The sequence below is a fragment of the Mauremys mutica genome, chromosome 1 (assembly GCF_020497125.1).
Source record: "Mauremys mutica isolate MM-2020 ecotype Southern chromosome 1, ASM2049712v1, whole genome shotgun sequence".
Classification (NCBI taxonomy): domain Eukaryota; kingdom Metazoa; phylum Chordata; order Testudines; family Geoemydidae; genus Mauremys; species Mauremys mutica.
Window position 1 is genome coordinate 67,815,804 of NC_059072.1, and position 19,360 is coordinate 67,835,163.

The window sequence follows — 19,360 nt, forward strand, 5'->3', positions numbered from 1 at the left end:
TAGTTTGTTTTTGACAATGGCAGAATTACTCATATGAGTACAATGTAATAATTAATTATGAGACAAAGAATTTGTCTCCTTTCTAGAAGGCAGTAAGTACATTGTACAGCTTGTTCTTCTCATACTTCAATAAAGAAAGGAGTGTGGGAGGTTTGATGCATGGTATGTCATAACACAACATGTAAATTTATATATACACTATACAGTCACATAAATCTAAATCATCCCAGAAACAAGGATACTATGGGACAAGTATTGGAATGAAATGCTTTCCATTTTCAGTCTTAATCCAACTAATTGCGATGTCCACATTGACTAGAAAGCTGAAGACACTGTTGCTTGCAGCTACAGAGGTTTTTGATTAATTGTAATAGTTCTATGTTACTGTGGAAAATAGCCCAAAAATAATAAATGTTTTTTTAATGTATCACAGGTCTTATAGTCACACTTTTTGTTATTGTATAAAATATTGGTTTTTTTCCCCCAGGGGATTTCATAGTAATAACATCAAATCAATACCTGAGCATGCATTTGTGGGTAATCCATCACTTATAACCATGTAAGTGGAAGCAGTTTACTTTGGTATTTTTTATATCAATTGTGGAATTAAATACAGTATTTCTGTGTTGTTTTCTAACTCATCTACAATGTAAAGGAACATAATATGAGTGCATTAGATCTCCTACCTTTCAGTTCTCTTAGTACACACACATTACTTGAAGAGAGAAATCATAACTTTCCATAGCCCTTGACCTTCTACTCAGGCTGTTATTTCTTATAACAGGGTAGCTGACCCATTAAATGAAACTGGGATCAGGTGTCCTTTTCCAGTCCAGGTGTTCCCAGCTGGCCAATTAAGAGGGTGGGTCAGCACCTGGGTGCTATAAGAGGCCTGGTTAGAAAGAAACTCTGGGTGTCAGTCAGGGTAAGGGTAGGAGATGAGAACTACCAGAGATAGAAGATGATTCCTGGGTGAAAGCTGAAGGTAGGAGAGCAGCAAGATGGGTTTGTTGGCTAGCATCCCTGAGGGGCTGGAGGACTGAAGGCAGGAGAGACAGATGAGGAGAATGTCTGCTGGCTCTAAGCTGGAGCCAAGGGCCAGAGAATGCTGAAGAAAGGGGGAGTAGCAGAGGGGCTTACCCACTGAGATCTCATTGCTGGAGCACTGAACCTGAAGGAAATGTGAGAGAGCTCAGGGGAGCAAGGGGTACTCCCCTGGCCAGGGTATTCACAGTAGAGAGGCCATGGGAATTCTTGATGGGATGAGCAGGGCTTCTGCCCTGAAAGCAGGGCTGGGATGGCTGTTCCTGGTAGAGGGCTGGAAGAAAACAGATAAGGTGCTTGTCTGTGCTAGAAGATATTAGGGTATGATGAGAATAAGAACTATGTGCACTGGGGTTGATATGGAGTATGTTTGGGGACTTTAGTTAGGGATTATTTGCACTATATTTTGTTAATAAACTGTGACAGACTGGAGAAAAAGCTTCTGTGGAGTTACTGGAGACCCAAGATAAATAAATATAAAACAGATTTTATTAGCAACTGTAGAAAGAGAAGAAATTGTGAAATAAAAAGTAAAATAGATACTCACCTTGATGCTTACTAAGGAAAGCTCTATCAGGACCAGCAGAATACTGATATATTATAGCATTGCAGAAAGAATCCTCTCTCATCTGACAGCTCAAACTACCAGAAAGAGGTCACTAAGCCCTGTAGTCTGTCATTTAAGTCCCAGATCTCTCTACTTTTTTACAAAAACACTTCCTCATTTATAAGAAGTCTCGCCCTGTGTTTGCCTATACATCATTTCCAAAACCAAGCCAGAAAAAACCTATCTGCATTTGCCCCAAATATCATTTAAGTCATTGTTACTAGAAACGGTTCCTCCTTCCATCTTAAGAGATGCCTTTTGTTAGTAAGTTATTGGACAGAGCTTTTGAGACCATGTGTACTTTTTTTTTAAATGACAATTTTGTCAACAGTTAAAACAGTTCTTTGAACAAGCTATAAAGATGAAAGATACCTGGAATAGTTGAAGGTCATATTGGCTCATAACTTCTACAGCTGGACACAGCTATCCATCACAGATCAAACACAAGAAGCGGGTTGTCAGAGAAGAACAGAGTTCTCACTCTCAGGTTGGGTGCAGCAAGCCTGACTCTTGCTCACATAAGGAGACTGTGTGGATTTGAAATCCCCTTCAAATCCCTGTCAGTTCTTTCTCTACTTCCACAGGGTGAATGTTATTCTTTCAGTTCATAACTTCTGAAATAGAAAGATATGGAAACCTGTTCATTGCTATATGAGAGCAGACCAGCCATTGGTCTATCACATCTCCACATGCAAAGTCAGGCTCCCTTAGCATCAGGAGTCCAATGGCACAGATCACAAAGGAAAGTAAAACTATCATATATATTTGTAAAGCCTCTAATGTCATAGAAATGTAGGGCTGGAAGGGACCTTGAAGTCATCAGCTCCAGTCCCTTCTCCTAAGGCAGGACCCCAGAGCATGCCTGACAAGTGTTTGTACAATCTGTTCTGAAAAACCTCCAATGAAAGGGATTCCACAGCCTCCCTTGAAAGCCTTTTCCACAACTTACCTATCCTTATAGTTACCAATTCTCCAATTTATAAAATGTGTGGTTGACACCATCTGGGGAGGGGGGAGATAGTGCAAGCACCTGGGGGGACAGGATCAGAATTCAAAAAGACCTTGATAAACTGGAGAACTGGTCTGAAATCAACAAGATGAAATTCAGTAAATGCAAGTGCAAAGTAGTACAGTTAGGAAGGAAAAATCAAGTGGACAACTACACTGGGGAATAACTGGCTAGGAGGTGGTACTGCTGAAGAGGATCTGGAGGTTATAGTGGATCACAAAATGAATATGAGCCCCAGTGTGATGCAGCTGCAAAAAAGGCTACTATCATTCTAGGGTGTAGTAACAGGAGTTTTGTACATAAGACAGTGGGTAATTGTTCTGCTCTAGTTGGTACTGGTGAGGCCTCAGCTGGAGTACTATAGCCAGTTTGGGGCTCAGCACCTTAAGAAAGATGTAGACAAATTGGAGAGAGTCTAGAAGGAAGTAACAAACATGATAAAAAAGTTTGGAAACCCTGACCTATGAGGACAGGTTAAAAAAACTGGGCATGTTTACTCTTGAGAAAAGAAGAGTGAGGGAGAATCTAACAGTCTTCAAATTTGTTAAGGGTGGTTTTACAGAGGACGATGATCAATTGTTCTCCATGTCCACTGAAGGTAGGCTTAATATGCAGCAAAGGAGATTTAGGTTAGATATTAGGAAAAACTTTCTAACTGTAAAGATAGTTAAGTCCTGTAACAGGTTACTGAGGGAGGTTGCTGAGTCCCTGTTAGGAGTGCTGGACCAATTTGTACAGTGGGGTGCTGAGAGTCATTGAACCAAACTGTAAACTTTGTATATGATGGAAACCACTTCAAACCAGGGGGTGCAGCACCAGTCAAGAGCTACCGTCCTCATGGCGCTGGTCTGGCGCGCTGCGATTACTAGAGGGGTGGAGAATGCTATGACAGGACTTAACAACAAAGCCAAAAGTCAAGTGACTAACAAAAGGGCTGCTTTGGAAAAGATTGGGAAGAAAGTTACAACCAGAGGAACACATGCAGCCAAGAAAACAGAGAACTTCAAAGTACCTGTAAAAACTACAAAAGGAGCTACTAAACCAGCAAATGTAACTGCACAACCTAAACCTTCAGCTGCATTGAATTTAACTCTCAAAGAAGAGACTGTTCCAAAGATTCGGTCTCCAACCCCTATAGATGAATCCATGAAAGAAGAGGACCTATGCCAAGTTTTCTCTGAGGTGCTGCTTAACAACATAGAGGATATTGATGCTGATGATTGGGAAAATCCTCAACTCTGTAGTGACTATGTAAAAGATATTTACATGTTTTTAAGAACAGATTAGACAAACACCTGTCTGGGATGGTCTAGATATACTTGGTCCTGCCTCAGCATGGAGAGAAGGACTAGATGGCATCTTGAGGTCCCTTCCAGCCCTGCATTTCTACGATTCTATGAAATTCCCTTTTCTAGGAGTCTAGTACCTTAAACCTATCAATGGTCCATAACAGAATAGTGGTCATCTTGGACCTCATGCCAGTGTAAATTTGTGAGGCAAATGCTACATTTGGGATAAAGAAGGACACACTTTTGTGGCAGGTTAGTTTTAAAACCAAGAAAATGGTGGCTGCTAGAAGATACCTAGGTATTTGGAACATAGTCTTGATGAAGACGGATTAGTGGGCAGAATGAAAATGAGATGTTCAAAGCTGAAGGAAATACACAATTTATCACATGGAACTCACCGCCACATGTGTAGTGTGCTTTGCCTATTTAGAATTATTCAGAGTATTATCTTGCATATTAAAATACCTGTTTCTTTTTTTGCAGTCATTTCTATGACAACCCTATCCAGCTTGTGGGACGGTCTGCTTTTCAACACTTACCAGAACTCAGAACCCTGTATGTTTTTACTTCTTTAAAATCTCTTTGTCTTTGAATAACTATTTCACTTCTAAAATTGTACTGTGCTTTCCTTTCAATAATGATACTGTGTTTTTAACTCTAGGACTTTAAATAGTGCTTCACAAATAACTGAGTTTCCTGATCTGACTGGAACTACAAGTCTGGAAAGTTTGTAAGTGTTAGACAAATACCCCCACTCAACCCAGTAATACTTTTTAGATTTTGACTTGTTTTAAGGATCTATCCTTATATTACGTATTTATTTTGTAAGCATTAAGTAAAATAAAATAATCTTTGTATTGTTTACTTTTACAGGACACTTACAGGAGCACAAGTCACCTCTCTTCCCAAAGTAGCTTGTGATCAGCTACCTAATCTTCAAGTGCTGTACGTTTCAGTAAGGGTGATAACACCATGTTAAAGCAGGAGTGTAAGGGCTGAATTAAATGATTTGTGATATTGGAACAATCCACTTTTGATTAACTAGCAGTTGCATGGTACCACTGGTAGAATTGTGCTGGATAATCTACAGACATGTAAAAAGATGACAGTCCCTTCCCCAGGTAACCCACAATCTACATGTCAATCAGGATTTCCCTTACATGAAGGAAAGAGACAAACATTTTTTATATCATACATTTTTAGGAAAGCATAAAACAACTCATGATACTCCTTAAAAACATCAAAAGAGGGGACATCCAGGACAGATTTGAGACTTGATTTGCATTTATTATTTCTTCTATGATAGATTCCTTTAGAATGGTCCAATCTTGGATTCATTACTCAAGCAGATATCCCACTGAAGTGAAAGAGAGAGATACATGAGTAAGGACTGCAGATATGCGTCTTTATTACGTACATCTCTTGAGTTTATTTCTCTACCAGGCATATCTATTTGACTGAAATTTGAAGCAGTCTGTTCTTGGGCTATGTGGGGGCATAATTTTTATACTAATAAACCAATATGTTATTTTATCATGCAAGTATACCACAGAGTAAGCTTAATCACTAACAAAAGTAATCTGTCTACTTCTTTGTGAATTGGCCAACAGCACTTTAAGTATTACATCACTATGAATGTATTTGGTATTAGTTCTTTTGGCCAACAGTGAACTAGCACTAATAATAACACATTATTTGAGTACCACTGTGGATTTCATGAACATTTCCAGAAAAATTACTTTCAGTTAATGGACTATAAAATTCATTTCCAGAACATTAAGGCCCAAACACAGAGCTTGCACTGATGATAATGGAAATTTTGTACATAGATTGCAGTCAATGTATGGCTCATACTAACCTCTAAATAAGCTTGAAAGGATTCAATTTTTATCAATAAGTGTCAGGAAAAATCAATTTTCATGCAACTGAAAAAAAATATTTCCACTGATGATCAAAATTTACAGATAGGCAAAATGAGAAAAATGCTGCTTGTGAATTTTTTAGAGGCTGTCATTAAATAATTATTGTCTGAGATTCCCATAATTTCCTGTAACTATGACAATTTAAATAGATTAAAAAAAATAAAACCCAAAATTTCATGCAACTGTGATATTTAAATTGATAATCATTGAAAAAAATGCTTTAAAATTTCTGTCTGAAAATTGTGTGACTTTTGTAGTTAGAAGTATTACTCAGATTACTATAATTGAAAGGTGTTGAGGGTGGGGGAACACTCTTTTCTTTTATTTATTTTGCATTCAACAGCAATTTGTGTGTAGTCAGTTTCATTATTTTTGCTGTATAATCAGTTAGGCCCTGATTCTGCAAAGACGTATGCACGTCTTTAACTTACCACACTGAGAGGATTGGCCTCAATAGGACTAATCACAGTGCAGAAAATTAAAAATACACCTAAACCTGTGCAGGATCATGACCTTCATCAGTTTCTCCCTTGCTGAAAAGACCCTTATAAATGTCAGCAAAGGAACAGAAAAACCCTTATAAATATTTTAAAAGACTTTTCAGAAACAGTTTTGTGGTGCTCCATCCAAAACTGGAATGTTTTCAGTTATTTTTAAAAATTCAAGTTGACAAGTGCTCTTTTAAGAGGACAAGTGTCCTTCTAAGAGGAGAAAACTGAAGTGAATATATGGTAGCATAGGCATAATGTTTACATACATAAGCACAGATTACTTTTCCATACCAACATTTGTTCTTCACATTAGTTTAGAAGCCTTCAACCCACCTGAATCATCCTCTGGCATATGTGACTAGCACAATAAAGGATCTGTCAACAGGGCATGTTCAGGCTGTCTTCCCCGCAAGAACAGAATGCATACACTTATGGTAGCCTCTGCACAAAGTAAAGAGTAAGATACTAAACCAAAAGTATGCTGTCATTATACTTAACTTGTTTTTACAAAGCAAGCGTAGAATGAATAGTTGAAATTCCATCTTCAAAACAAGTGCAAACAGAATTAAAATGTCTTTTAAGAAAGCAAAACAGATTTGCAATTGCATAGAGATGACCCAATTTTTAAAAATTAGACTCAGACATAAAAATGTATTACTGCATTAATTGTTAGGGTTGGGGTTAGAAAACAGAGACAAAGGACATGTTTTGTATCTACCTATAGGTCCAGTCCCATACTCTTTACACAGGTGAAACTGCTACTGAGGTTGATGTGTGTTTCCCCTGAGCAAAGGAGTACAGGATGAGGCTCTATTACTCTTTCTTTCTTCTTTTTACAATTTCTGCAAATTACCCTGGCTTGTTTTTGATTAGTTATATTATACTATAAATCAGTCCAGATGTTTCAGTTATTCTGTAATTTGTTGAGTTTTGGCTCAAGTTTTTTCAGCTTTTTTTTTCTTTGTAGTGATTGATTTCAAAGTTAGTTCTCTCTCTCTCTCTCTCTTTTTTTTTTTTTAAACCACTTCCCTCAGCTAAAGATATAGCAGCTCTAAGGGTCACAGGCAAGATTATTTAATTTAAAATGTAGTCTGGAAAGCTGATTAAATTTCAGTATGATTATAACTAGAAAGTTTAGGGTCTTCTCTGTCAAAATCTAAATAGTCTCATTTAGTAGATTATTTTAACTAATTAAAATAAGTATAAGAGTTAAATATTGGTGAACATTTCAGTCTGTGATCTAAATCCAGTAATATAGATAAATGTACTTCCAATATCTCTACTCTGAAAGACTCAGAAGTTTACATTTGAGCCAGGGAATCCTCAAATATAGCAAATGGGAAAAATGCTAATTTTTTATCACAGCACCATAGAGCTTTACCTCTTTAATACCCTCTCTATTGCAGAGATCTGTCTTACAATCTGCTACAAGATTTACCCTGTTTTACTGCTTGCAAAAAACTTCAGAAAATGTAAGTATGCAAAAAACCATAAAATGCCTATAAAGGTAAATCTAAATACACAAAGTAGCTTGGAGGTCATTAATTCAGTTACTGCTGACACATTTGGTGATGTCTGACATAGCCTCAACATGTGTGTCTTCTGATTTAAAATCTGGATCCATAACACACATAAACACTGTCTAAAATTCTCCAAATGTTATGTTCTTTGAAGCCAATGAGTGTCTTATTTCCATTGTAGTGACTTACATCATAATGAAATCTATGAAATCAAGGCCGACACATTTCAGCAGCTGGTTGCCCTGCGCTCTTTGTGAGTACAGCCATCATAGCTATTTACCTTGGTTCTCAGAAACATAGGAGCTTGCACTTTCACAGTACCTGCCCCTAAACATTTGTTTCCATTGTTCTACTTTGATCATTCAGCTCACTAAGTTATATTTGCCAAAGTAAAATAAACATTTTGAAGTTGAGCATTTCCAGCAATGAATTCACAGCTGTAAATGTATAGCTGTAATAGCTGCTACTCTTAAACATTTCTGAAGATGTGGGAAAGTACTGAGTCAGGTCTAGTACCTATTTGCATGTATACACAACAGTCAACTGTAGAAAGCTGTGTGGTTTTTTTCCTATGGAAGACAGTATTAAAAAATTGATCCCAATCCTGCAAATTCTCAGTCACATAAGTAGTCCTTCCTCACATGAGCACTCCCACTGAAGTCATTAGGAGTGGTGTTCTGAGCACAGATCATTCATGTAAATGTTTGCAAGATCAAGCCCATAGATTGTTTATAATATAGATTGCAATTAGCCCATTTTGAAACTGGTGTTATTTTCATAATTAATTGACTCTAACACATTTAAAACAGGATGAAAGACATTTCGCTATAAGATATACATGATCCCAATAAATATAGCAACCTATTGAAAGTATTTGGATGTAACATATACCTTTTTGATATTTAGGAATCCTAATCAAGTGCCTGAAATCTTTCAAATACATCCAGCGGGTATGTAATTCTCTACTCACTTTTCTTGTAGGGATTTAGCTTGGAACAAAATTGCAGTTATTCACCCCAGCGCATTCTCCTCTTTACCATCCCTGATCAAACTGTGAGTATTTACTTATTTAAGTAATTTTTGTCATAGTTTTTGTTGCAAAGGCATGCACTATTTATAATTTGGGGGCCTGGTCAGCAGAAATTCTGGTTCTACAGACTGTGACTCTAGGCCTAATCGTTCTGGGCTATTGAACACTCTCTCTAGATTTTTGCTTTTTCACATCTCCCCCATTCACATAAATCTTATAGGAAATAACTTCCACTCATGACTGTACATGAAAACTATCTAGCCCTAATGATGCTGGGTGTTTGGAGCATGTCGGCATGCCCCACTTTTCTTTTCTTTTTTTTCAGTGTGCTAGTGGTTTTATCCCTTGTAGCTGAGACCAGCAGTGTTTTCAGTTATTTTTAGAATATTTGCAGCATCAGGAATAAGGAATTTGAATCACAGTTAAACAGGGCACTGTCTTATTAACTGTTCTAACTTTGTTTCAGCAATATTAATGTGATGCAAAAGTATGCTTTATTAGTAACTGTCACCAGAATAGCTTAGTGGTCTAAGCATCAGATTGCAGTCCTCGCTCACAATTAGTTCCAAGTCTTTATTAACTTTCACCTGCCTCCCACTGCACCTGGAATACTTCTTTGAGGAGACTCCCCAGGGCAATGGGTCGCCAGGGAAGTGCTAGTAGCATGGCCACATTGGAGCCACACTGCCCAGGAGCCGAGATAAAGAGGGGCACTGGGGACAAAGTGCTTGCACCTCCGTAAGGCTGCCTCACATGGGTTTCCCAGGATCCACTGCTTTTACAGGCAATCCCCTCCATCGTTTTTGTGGGTGGACAAAGCTTCCTTTCCCAATGGAATGACTGGGAGACAAGTCTCTGGAAGGAGAATCCCACATATATCTCTTTCACTGGCAATTAAGGGTTTCCCAGGCAAGAGAGCGTGATCAAGGCCTGAGAAATGGATCAGGGATCCCACTGAGTAATTTTAGCCAGTACATTGCCAAACAATCAGAGAGGCTTAGAGAAAAATGTCCTTTAACACAGTCAGATGGAGGTTCAATAGTAGCAGAAGACTTGGCGCGAAATCCTGACCCTACTGAAGTCAATTAAAGTTTTGCCATTCACTTGACTAAAACCAGGATTTCACCCCTGGTATTTAAATATGTTGCTGCTGGCATCTCCCATATTGCTAAACATGTACCCAGTACTTCTGTCTGAGCCACTCATCTCCACTAACATTCCAGTAAACAGCCACCTGGACAGTAACAATTCTGTGTATCCTTGAAAGTGGCGGCAGTTACATGAGCTTCTGACCCACCACTCTTCTTCCTGCCTGTTGTCCAAATTAAAAAAAACAGGGACATTTGTGGGGGAATGAATGAGGATGGTGGAAAAATGGGAAGAAAAAGGAAGATCTGTGACACAGTACCATGAAGGGCAGTCACAGCCTCTTCTCTGACTCCAGTTCAGCTACTACCCTCCCTACTTTCTTACCCAAGCCACTCACCCCCACATTACTTCACTTATCCACAGTCAACTCTGCCAACCCCAATCATCCCCCTTCAGTTCAGAACCCCTCTCTTCAAGGCCCCGCAGTTTCTTTCTCTAACCCCACCCCCTCGTCCCAGAAGCCCCCTTCCACCATCCTCTCACCTAACCCCACTCGGCTGAGACTCCCTCACATTCACACACTGTCCTCCCCAACTTTCCCACAACTCAGACCTCCTGCAGGTCTCATTCCTCCTCCCCAGGCGTACCACTCTCTCAGAACTCCCCACTGTAGCTCCAAACCTGTCCCCCACCCGACTTGCCTCAGCCTCAACAGACATACACACCCCGGCTCCACAGAGACCACTCTCCATCTCACTGGTCTCACTCACTGTCGCTCAAAACCCATCCCCATCTATTGCTAGATCTGGAGAAGCAGGGGCAGAGGCAGCAGGGACAGAATGGGGCTGGTATAGGTGCTGAAATCCACAGAACTTGCCTCTGTGGGGATAACCTGAATTAGCTGTTGAAATCCCTACACTGATGGGCTCCTTTCTGCAGCCTGAAGCCTTGCTGACAGCCATCTCCCCAGGCCAGCAGTTGTACTACAACCACTAAGTCCTCCAGCCACACCAAGAGTTCCCCCGTGGCACCAGCAGGTACTGCACCTTGCAGTAGCACTATCGCATGGCTGTACTACACCGTGTCTATGGTATCGCTGCCAGACAGCTTCTTTCATGTGACAATGGTAAATAATCACAGGTTCACTTTCTAACACAGAACAAGGTAGTTTATTAGAAGAAAGAAAATAGTGTTCTTGCTAAAGCTCATACTCGCTCTCTGCTTCATGTGGAGCTTCTACCTAGAATCTCCGATGGCTTGGTTTGGTTTTAAAGAAAAAGTACGTGTGTTCTCATAATCCCTAGTAACCAGTCGGTCCTGTTCAAAGGGGTTAAAAAGAGTTCCCTTTAGTTCTAGTTGGGAACTAGCTCTCACTTGGCAATGTACAGTTCCAGAGAACAGTTGATTCATTTTTAATTGATTACCTGTTCTTTAAAACTGGTGCCATGAGTGCACAGAGTCAGATCTTGGTAATAATTAACCCACAGCGGGTACTACTGAGCAAAATGCTACCATGGTCCAGCCACGTATTCTGCTGGGAAAATGGGTGTATATTTGTGAAAATGCTGCAGATTTTCTCTGCAGACTGTGGCCCTATTTGGTTTAATAATCTTTGGTGAGGTTAAATTAATTGATTTAAAAAAAATTCTAGTGCTGAAAAAAAAACTCTGTAAGCTGATTTTTATTTGCTATTATGCAGGGATCTGTCATCCAACCTTTTGTCTTCTTTTCCTGTGACTGGGCTACATGGTTTAACTCATTTAAAATTAACAGGAAATCATGACCTACAAAGTTTGATATCATCTGAAAATTTTCCAGAACTCAAGTGAGTATGTCATTAAGACTAATAAGCCACATTTGTGTTCATGTGCAATATAAGGTGTGTCACTGTGTAATGTACATTGCTTCATACTGGAAGACTTTGATCTGCTGTATTAAAACTAAAACAAATATGATAAAAATATGATAGACTCCTTTTATTATACTCACTTTTAACTGAAGAAACTACAATGGGCTTTGAAATATTAACCCCAGTAGCTGCTTAGTATGATCCACATCTGCTTCCTGGTGATACATTTCAAAAGCTGTTAAAATTATATTGCTAGCAGTTTAATGCTCGTCTTCCACTGACTGTGGTTACATAACTCCCATTAAATTTAATAGGAACTAAGTAGATGCTAAGGAGAAAATATGCTCTGTAATGTACCAAAATACTTGACAATACTCACTTAAAGCAACAATAAACAGTTTGCTCCCAGATCATTTGGTTAAATCTTAAAGTTCAAATAAGTAATTTGTTGTTGTTGTTCAGCCCCTTAATTCTGGTAGAATATTTTCGACTGGACACTGTGTGATATAGGAAATAAGTGGTTTTTAGTGATTATTCACAGCTCTGTAAGTCACATACAGTGTGATCCTGTACCTTTGAAGTTAATGGGAATTTTGCCACTGACTTCATTTTGATTAGGATTAGGCCCTAACTCACTCTGTGCCTCAGTTTACCCATCTGTAATAATTATTATATACACAGGGATGTTGTAAGCCAATGGCTCGATCCTGAAAAAACCTACACACCTGCTTAACTTTACTACCATGGGTACTTATATTTGGGACTATTCAATGAACTTAATAAATGTAAGCATGTATGTAAGTATTGGCAGGATTGAGGCCTAATTGCTTCATGTTCAAGTTTTTTGATATCCTCAGATGAATGGTACTAAGTATAAATTATTATTATTTTATACACCTGTGAATATTTGCAATACAGAGTCCCATTTCTTCTTTAATGAAATCATTGAATAGCATGTATGTTGTTAGGTCATCACTATATTCATCCTTCAAAATTTTCATCCTCCAGGAGGGGGACTATATCTTGGAAAGCAGGGACTCTGGAAAGGATTTAGGGGTCATAGTGGATGAGCAGATCAAGATAGGCTCCTAGCATGATGCTATAGCAAAAAGGGCTAATGTGATTCTTAGATATATAAACAAGACAGTAGGAGTAAGGAGGTGATTTTACCTCTGTATACGGCATTGGTGAGACTGATACTAGAATACTGTGTACAATTCTGGTGTCCATATTTTACAAATTGTTTAAAAATTGAAGAGGGAGCAGAAGAGAAACACAAAAATGATCCCAGGGCTGGAGAAAATGCCTTACATGGGGAGACTTGAACTCAATCTCTTCATTTTATCAAAAAGAAAATGGAGATGTGACTTGATTACTATATGTAAGTGAGGAAAATATGGGGTACTAAAAGGCTTTTTAGTCTAAGGGAGAAAGGCATAACAAGAACCAGTGGCTGGAGGCTGAAACCAGAGAGATTCAAATTTCAAATTAGGCTCAATTTTATCAGTGAGGCCTGTTTAACTATTGGAATAAACTACCAAGGGAAATGACAGATTCCCCATCTCCTGAAGTCTTCAGATCAAGCCTAGATGTCTTTCTGGAAGAGATGCTTTAGTCAAAGACAAGTTATTAGGCTCAATGCAGGGGTAACTGAGTGAAATTCTATGCTGTGGTCAGACTAGATGAGCTAATGGTCCCTTCTGGCTGTAAAATCTATGAAGGTCTAAAAAGATGCTGAGTGCTCTCAACATCCACTGGAGTGGGTGTGCACCTTGCAGGACTATTCTCAACTCAACAGAGGTGCTCAGCATCTTGCAGGGGCAGGCCCACAGTCTGGCTTTTGTGGGTGCTGTGTATGCACATCTCTCCTTGTGTTTATTCTCTCTCTTTCTCCATGTAGGGACAGGTAAGCTCTCTAAAATGATCAGACCAACTTCTGAAAAATATCTTAAATATAATAGAAGCATTAATTCAGAATTACCCTGTGATTATTATGAAAATGCAGCATATGCCATGACATGCTGACATAAGAAAGAGGACATGGAATGGTCTTAATGTAGCTGATTGCTGGACTGATTGAAATCATAACTGTACTTAATTCATTTTAAATATGGTTTTGTGTATTAGAAATGATGCACTCCTCCTAAATGAAAATCAAGTACTTTGCTGAAAATACAAACTAAATTATCTATGAAAATTAAATAAACTCACGAGGGAGTGCCAAATAATCCCTTTTTTTGCAAAAACAGTTCCAGAAGGGTCTATTCTTCCTTCAGTGAACATATCTAACTCTGATTGACATTAACAGGAGTTAGGTGCATGCAGCCAGTAAAGAACAGAGGTGAAATCCTGGCCCCATTCAAATCCATTGGAGTTTTGCCATTGACTTCAGTGGGGCCAGGATTTCACCAGAGAGCTTTAAAGTGACTCTTCAAAGCACTGAACATGAACAGAGAACTAGCACAAAGTTTCCTGAATGGCGGTGTTATACATCATTTGCAAAGCTAAGGACCAAATCCGTGGAAAGAGCTCACAGCTCAGCTAAATGGACCATTTGCTCATGAATATAGAGAAACATCTTGGGGCTGAGAGGTGGAATCCTTAGCTCCACTTCCAGTAATGGCAACAACAATTATCACCTAGCCAAGTTCACTATAGCAGGGAGAAAACAAACGTTGCCCGCTTCTCCTTCCCTCTGTCACTGTGGGGTTTGGTTCAGTGGTTTGGCATTACCCACAACTCCCTGGCCATCCCCCCTGGACTACTCACAATTTACCATTCCTATTCACTGACCAGGACCATCCCCCACCTTATAATGTGAAAAGCTCGAATTCTCCCTGCAAGGACTCTCTGCTCCTTAAACCATTCACAGAGGAAAGGAGGCTTACCATGGGCATGGATCCAGTAAGCAAAATAGGCCCAGTATACAAATTCTACCTAAAATTGTGAATTTTTAAGAGTCAAATATTTTATTTTGACAGTTTAAATCTAATCTTCAGCCAGCTTTTTACCTGTTTAAAGTTAAACTGCCAGCAGCAGCTAAACCCCAAAGATGTAAAAGAGATTTATGTTCTCCATTAAGTAGCAGTCAGTCATTCTGCCTTTAAAGTGAAAGGAAGTGGGTCCAGGTGTTTGTTGTGAAGCATAAAGCTGAATCTTTGGTGTGGTGTGATGTGGGTCAGTTCCAATGTTTATGTTTGTTTTGCATTTTTGAGTTATCTTTGAAATTTTTTTAGACGGTTTTTGGAAGAAGGTTCATTAGAAGGTGATAAGTCAGTGGTTCCTTTGTGACCAGGAAAAGCTGTCTATTAGCTCAGGAGAAATTGATCCTGGCTGTGTCACAAAATATTTTTGGATCTACTAAGTGACCGTCTGGCCATGTACTTTTTAAATTGCTTAATGGACAGGATTTTCCAGACTAACATTTATTGGAAGAGGAAGATCTTCATTTTTATGAGATTAGTTAATCTAAACTCATTGTAACTCTGGAAAATAGGGCCTTGTTTACATTTGCCAAAGGGATTCTGGGAAGACCTACAAAGTGGATGAGAAACAGAAGCCATGCCTTTAAAGAGTGGTAATTGAGAAAGCTTGGGCCACCTTATTTAGAAGCCATGGAACATTGCAATGCTTGAGGTCTATGTGTCTTTCCCCCATGACTGGCCATCAGAGGGGCAGGAATCCAGCAACATCTGAAGACTTGTCACCACCAAGCATATAAAGGAAGTGTCCTAGTCAGCTGCTGATCCTTTCCGTAGCAGGCTCAACCTCTTCCAAAGCTGCACGAAGCCACAAGAATCACAACAGCCATCTTGCAAAAGGATGGAGTTTTTATTTTACATATCTATTTTTTGTCAGCAGAGGGACACTTCTGGGCTGACTCAATAGCCTTGCATCTTTTTTTAACCCCACTAGGTGACTGATTGCTAGTGAGCGAAAGAGCGTGGGTGTGTGCAGGCACCCATGCATGAGCCCACGTAGAAGTATCTGTGGTTCAAACCCACAGAGGTTAGTTGAGGACAGCACCTAGGAAGTCATTTCTCAAACATTTAATAGCAGCATTAACTGGATAATCTCACTCTTTTTAAAAGATCACATACTTGGAAATTTCATGGAGTTGGGATTTTATGTTTAAGTCGTAGGAAATCATTATCTTCACATAAAGTTCTCAATTAAAACTTTATTATCCTGAACTTTATCGGAGTATTTTAAAATATCTTATGCAAATGTTTATATTGGGGACAGACTTAAGGATTGCTATTGCTTCCACCTCACCACGGAAATCTGAACAAGTAGCTCATTAGTTGGCATTTAATTTGTAATTTAAATATTAGCTTTAGCTTGGGGTTTGGTTTGTTCCCCTCTTTTTGCCAAGCCTTTGGCTAGAGTGAAAGTTTAGCTCTGATTGGCATAAGGCCTATGATTTGGGCTGATCGCTTTGTAAATGGCCACCTCCCCAGATTGCTATTTAGAGTTTGTATAGGAATTGTTTGCTCTGTTGAGTTGTTTGATTAATCTGATAAGATTTACCTGATAATTTGATATGAACCCATTTTATTTCCATTTATGTTATGTTTAATTAGAGTAATTTTTAGTGATACGTTTTTATTGTTATTAATTGTTAGGCGTTAATTACCAGTTACAACTGGAAACTGAGTTGGATCAAATATTTATCTATCAGAAGGTAACAGTGTAATTAGCAGAGATTATCCATCTACTTGTGGGCCATACAGTATAAGCCCTACAGTTTTTCTCAACCCCTTTCAGAATTTGCCCTAGAATGTCCAAACAAAATAGAATTCAAAATGTACAAGAGACCTGGAATTTGTATAACAGTAAAAAGAATGAAAAACCCATTGACTAAAACCTGGTTAAATATCAGGAATACCAGTGCACTGAAAGGTGTTATGGATGGCAGTGCCCCTCGATAGTGTGCAGATGTGTGCATGATAATTAAGGTAGCAAAACAGTTTCCATGGTACAATGTTCTTAACTTTCCAAATCATTAACCATTCAGTTTAGAATTCTTCATTCCTGGTCTCCGCCCAGAGAGGAACCCCCTTCAGCTATTTTACAGTGGAGATGGGAGAAATTTTAATCTGCATCCAAAATTCAGTCTCTTAACTTCCCCCAAATTTGTGGGGGTTGTGCACTGAGATATGGGTTTTGCCTGTTATGCAGGTAGGATTCAGCTCTGGTATTTGGATCTCTCTCTCTCTAAAAGAAAAAACTAAGAAAACTACATGGAGAAAACTCAGTGAATTAAAACAGTTCAAATCACTAGAAGTCAGGACATTAAAATATGGTTCTGACAGCAACATTCATTCAACTGCATTGCACATCTGTTCCTGCTTTATTAAATCTACAGCTTAATATATTACTGAATATGTTGTAAAATCTCCATAACAAAATATATAGGATGTGTGCAATGTGTCTGAATTAAAATTGGTCTCGGAACCATTTGCATTTTCTAATATTTTGTAACTTTAACTATGCATGCCAAACTCTGCATTAACAAGGTTTTGGTTTTTTTTAAATGTGTGACTATTTTCCCTTTCAGTTACAGTTATCTGAGTTCATTTTTCTCAATATTAACATTAGCGATGAGGTATAATACGTTAAGTAAAGTACCGTAACCAGTGTAACTGCATATTTTGTTTGTTAATGTGCAGGGTCATAGAAATGCCTTATGCTTACCAGTGCTGTGCATTTGGAACTTGTGAAAGCCACTACAAAATCTCCAGCCAGTGGAACAAAGAGGAGAACAGCAGTGCTGATGATTTGCATAAGAAAGATTCTGGAATGTTACACATTCAAGGTAAGTAGTTTAATGTCACTCTGGCTTTGGAACCTACTTTAGGACCCAGGACACCTCCCTTAAATCAATGGGAATTTTGCCATTGAATTTGATGGTGGTGAGATGTAGCTCTCAAAGTCTAAACAAGAATGTGTTTATAATATCCTTTTAAGGGGACACTGTCAAGATGGAGCCTCACACTGGAGGCAAAAATCATCCTCTTAATTCAGAGGGGGTGACATGGTGCTGGCCTGTCATCCTACACAATAGATATCCTGCATTTGCAAAGCAAGATGGTTCAGAGCTGGACTGTCACAAGTTGCTGTTGGCCTTAAAAGTAGCAACATGTGTTCTGGGCTACCAAGCCCTGCTCATAGCAGCAGTACATACTTGGGAGTGGGAAAGGGTTGCCATTGCCAATTTTCTAATCGCACAAAACCAAACGCCCTTGCCCCACCCCTTCTCTGAATCCCGACCCCCGCTCACTCCATCCCCCTGTCACTCGCTCTCCCCCACCCTCCCTCACTCCCTCATTTTCACTGGGCTGGGACAAGAGTTTGGGTGTGGGAGGAGCTGGGGGTGCAGGCTCCTGGGTGGGGCCAGAAATGAGGGGTTTCAGGTGCAGGAATGGGGGGGGCTGAGGGGTTTGGATTGTGGGAGGGGGCTCCGGGCTGAGGCAGGGGGTTGGGATGTGGGAAGAGGTCTGCTCTCTGGGCTGGGGGTGCAGGGTAGGCAGTGAGGCCAGAAAGGAGAGGTTCAGGGTGCGGGAGGGGGCTCCTGGCTGGGGAAAGGGGTTGGGATGTGTGTGAGGGGGGTGAGGGCTCCAGCTTGGGGTGCAGGCTCTGGGCTGGGAATGCGGAATTTGGGGTGCAGGAAGGGGCTCAGAGTTGGGGCATGGGAGGGGGGTCAAGGTGTGGGCTCTGGGAGGCTGAGCTGGGGCAGGAGATTGGGGCAGGGGGTTGGGGTGTGGGCCATGGCTGGGGGTGTGGGATCTGGGGTGGGGCCAGGGATGAGGGGTTTCAGGTGCAGGAGGGAGCAGGGGGCTAGGGCAGGTGGTTGGGGTAAGGGAGGGGGCAGAGTCTGGGAGGGATTTTGTGTACAGGGGGGCTCAGGGCTGGGGGTTGGGATGCAGGATGGGATGCAGGTTCTGGGAGGGAGTTTGGGTGCAGGAGGGGGCTCAAGGCTAAGGCAAGGAGTTGGGGAGGAGGTGCAGTCTCCGGGCGGCACTTACTTCGGGCGGCTTCCGGAAGCTGCAATATGTCCCTCTGGCTCCTAAGCAGAGGCACGGCCTCCATCCACAGGCACCACCCCCACAGCTCCATTGGCCATGGTTCAAATGGGAAATGGCTGTTATAAGCCAGCACATCCCTCAGCCCGTGCCACTTCCTGCAGCCCCCATTGGCCTGGAATGGCAAACCGCGGCCAGTGGGAGCTGCGATCGGCCGAACCTGCGGACGCTGTAGGTAAACAAACTGTCCCGGCCCACCAGCAGATTTCCCTGATGGGCCGCGTGCCAAAGGTTGCCAATCCCTGGGTTAGAGACTCACTGTACCCTCTTCCCCTGCTGCACTGGGTTTGTCACTGCAGACACACGTGTGCATATTACACCCTCCTGCTGATGTCCATCCCATCTCCATTCCTGTGAGCAAGCAAAAGGCTCAAATCTGACAAGGTCTTTTTTCATCTAAGGGTATGTCTACACTACAAGAATAG

At 40.4% G+C, this 19,360-nt stretch overlaps 1 protein-coding gene across 3 annotated transcripts in view; it reads left to right on the top strand.

The window, feature by feature from the left end:
• Window positions 1–19,360, top strand: part of LGR5 (leucine rich repeat containing G protein-coupled receptor 5) — a 135,193-nt gene that overhangs the window by 105,363 nt on the left and 10,470 nt on the right. For 2 of the 3 annotated variants that reach the window (XM_044978730.1, XM_044978746.1), the window contains exons 8-16: window positions 488–559; window positions 4,433–4,504; window positions 4,611–4,679; window positions 4,823–4,894; window positions 7,769–7,834; window positions 8,064–8,135; window positions 8,864–8,935; window positions 11,701–11,826; window positions 17,523–17,668. In XM_044978730.1, the coding sequence (XP_044834665.1) occupies window positions 488–559; window positions 4,433–4,504; window positions 4,611–4,679; window positions 4,823–4,894; window positions 7,769–7,834; window positions 8,064–8,135; window positions 8,864–8,935; window positions 11,701–11,826; window positions 17,523–17,668 (767 nt within the window). The remainder of the gene's footprint in view (window positions 1–487; window positions 560–4,432; window positions 4,505–4,610; window positions 4,680–4,822; window positions 4,895–7,768; window positions 7,835–8,063; window positions 8,136–8,863; window positions 8,936–11,700; window positions 11,827–17,522; window positions 17,669–19,360) is intronic. The other variant, XM_044978737.1, reaches the window with a different exon arrangement.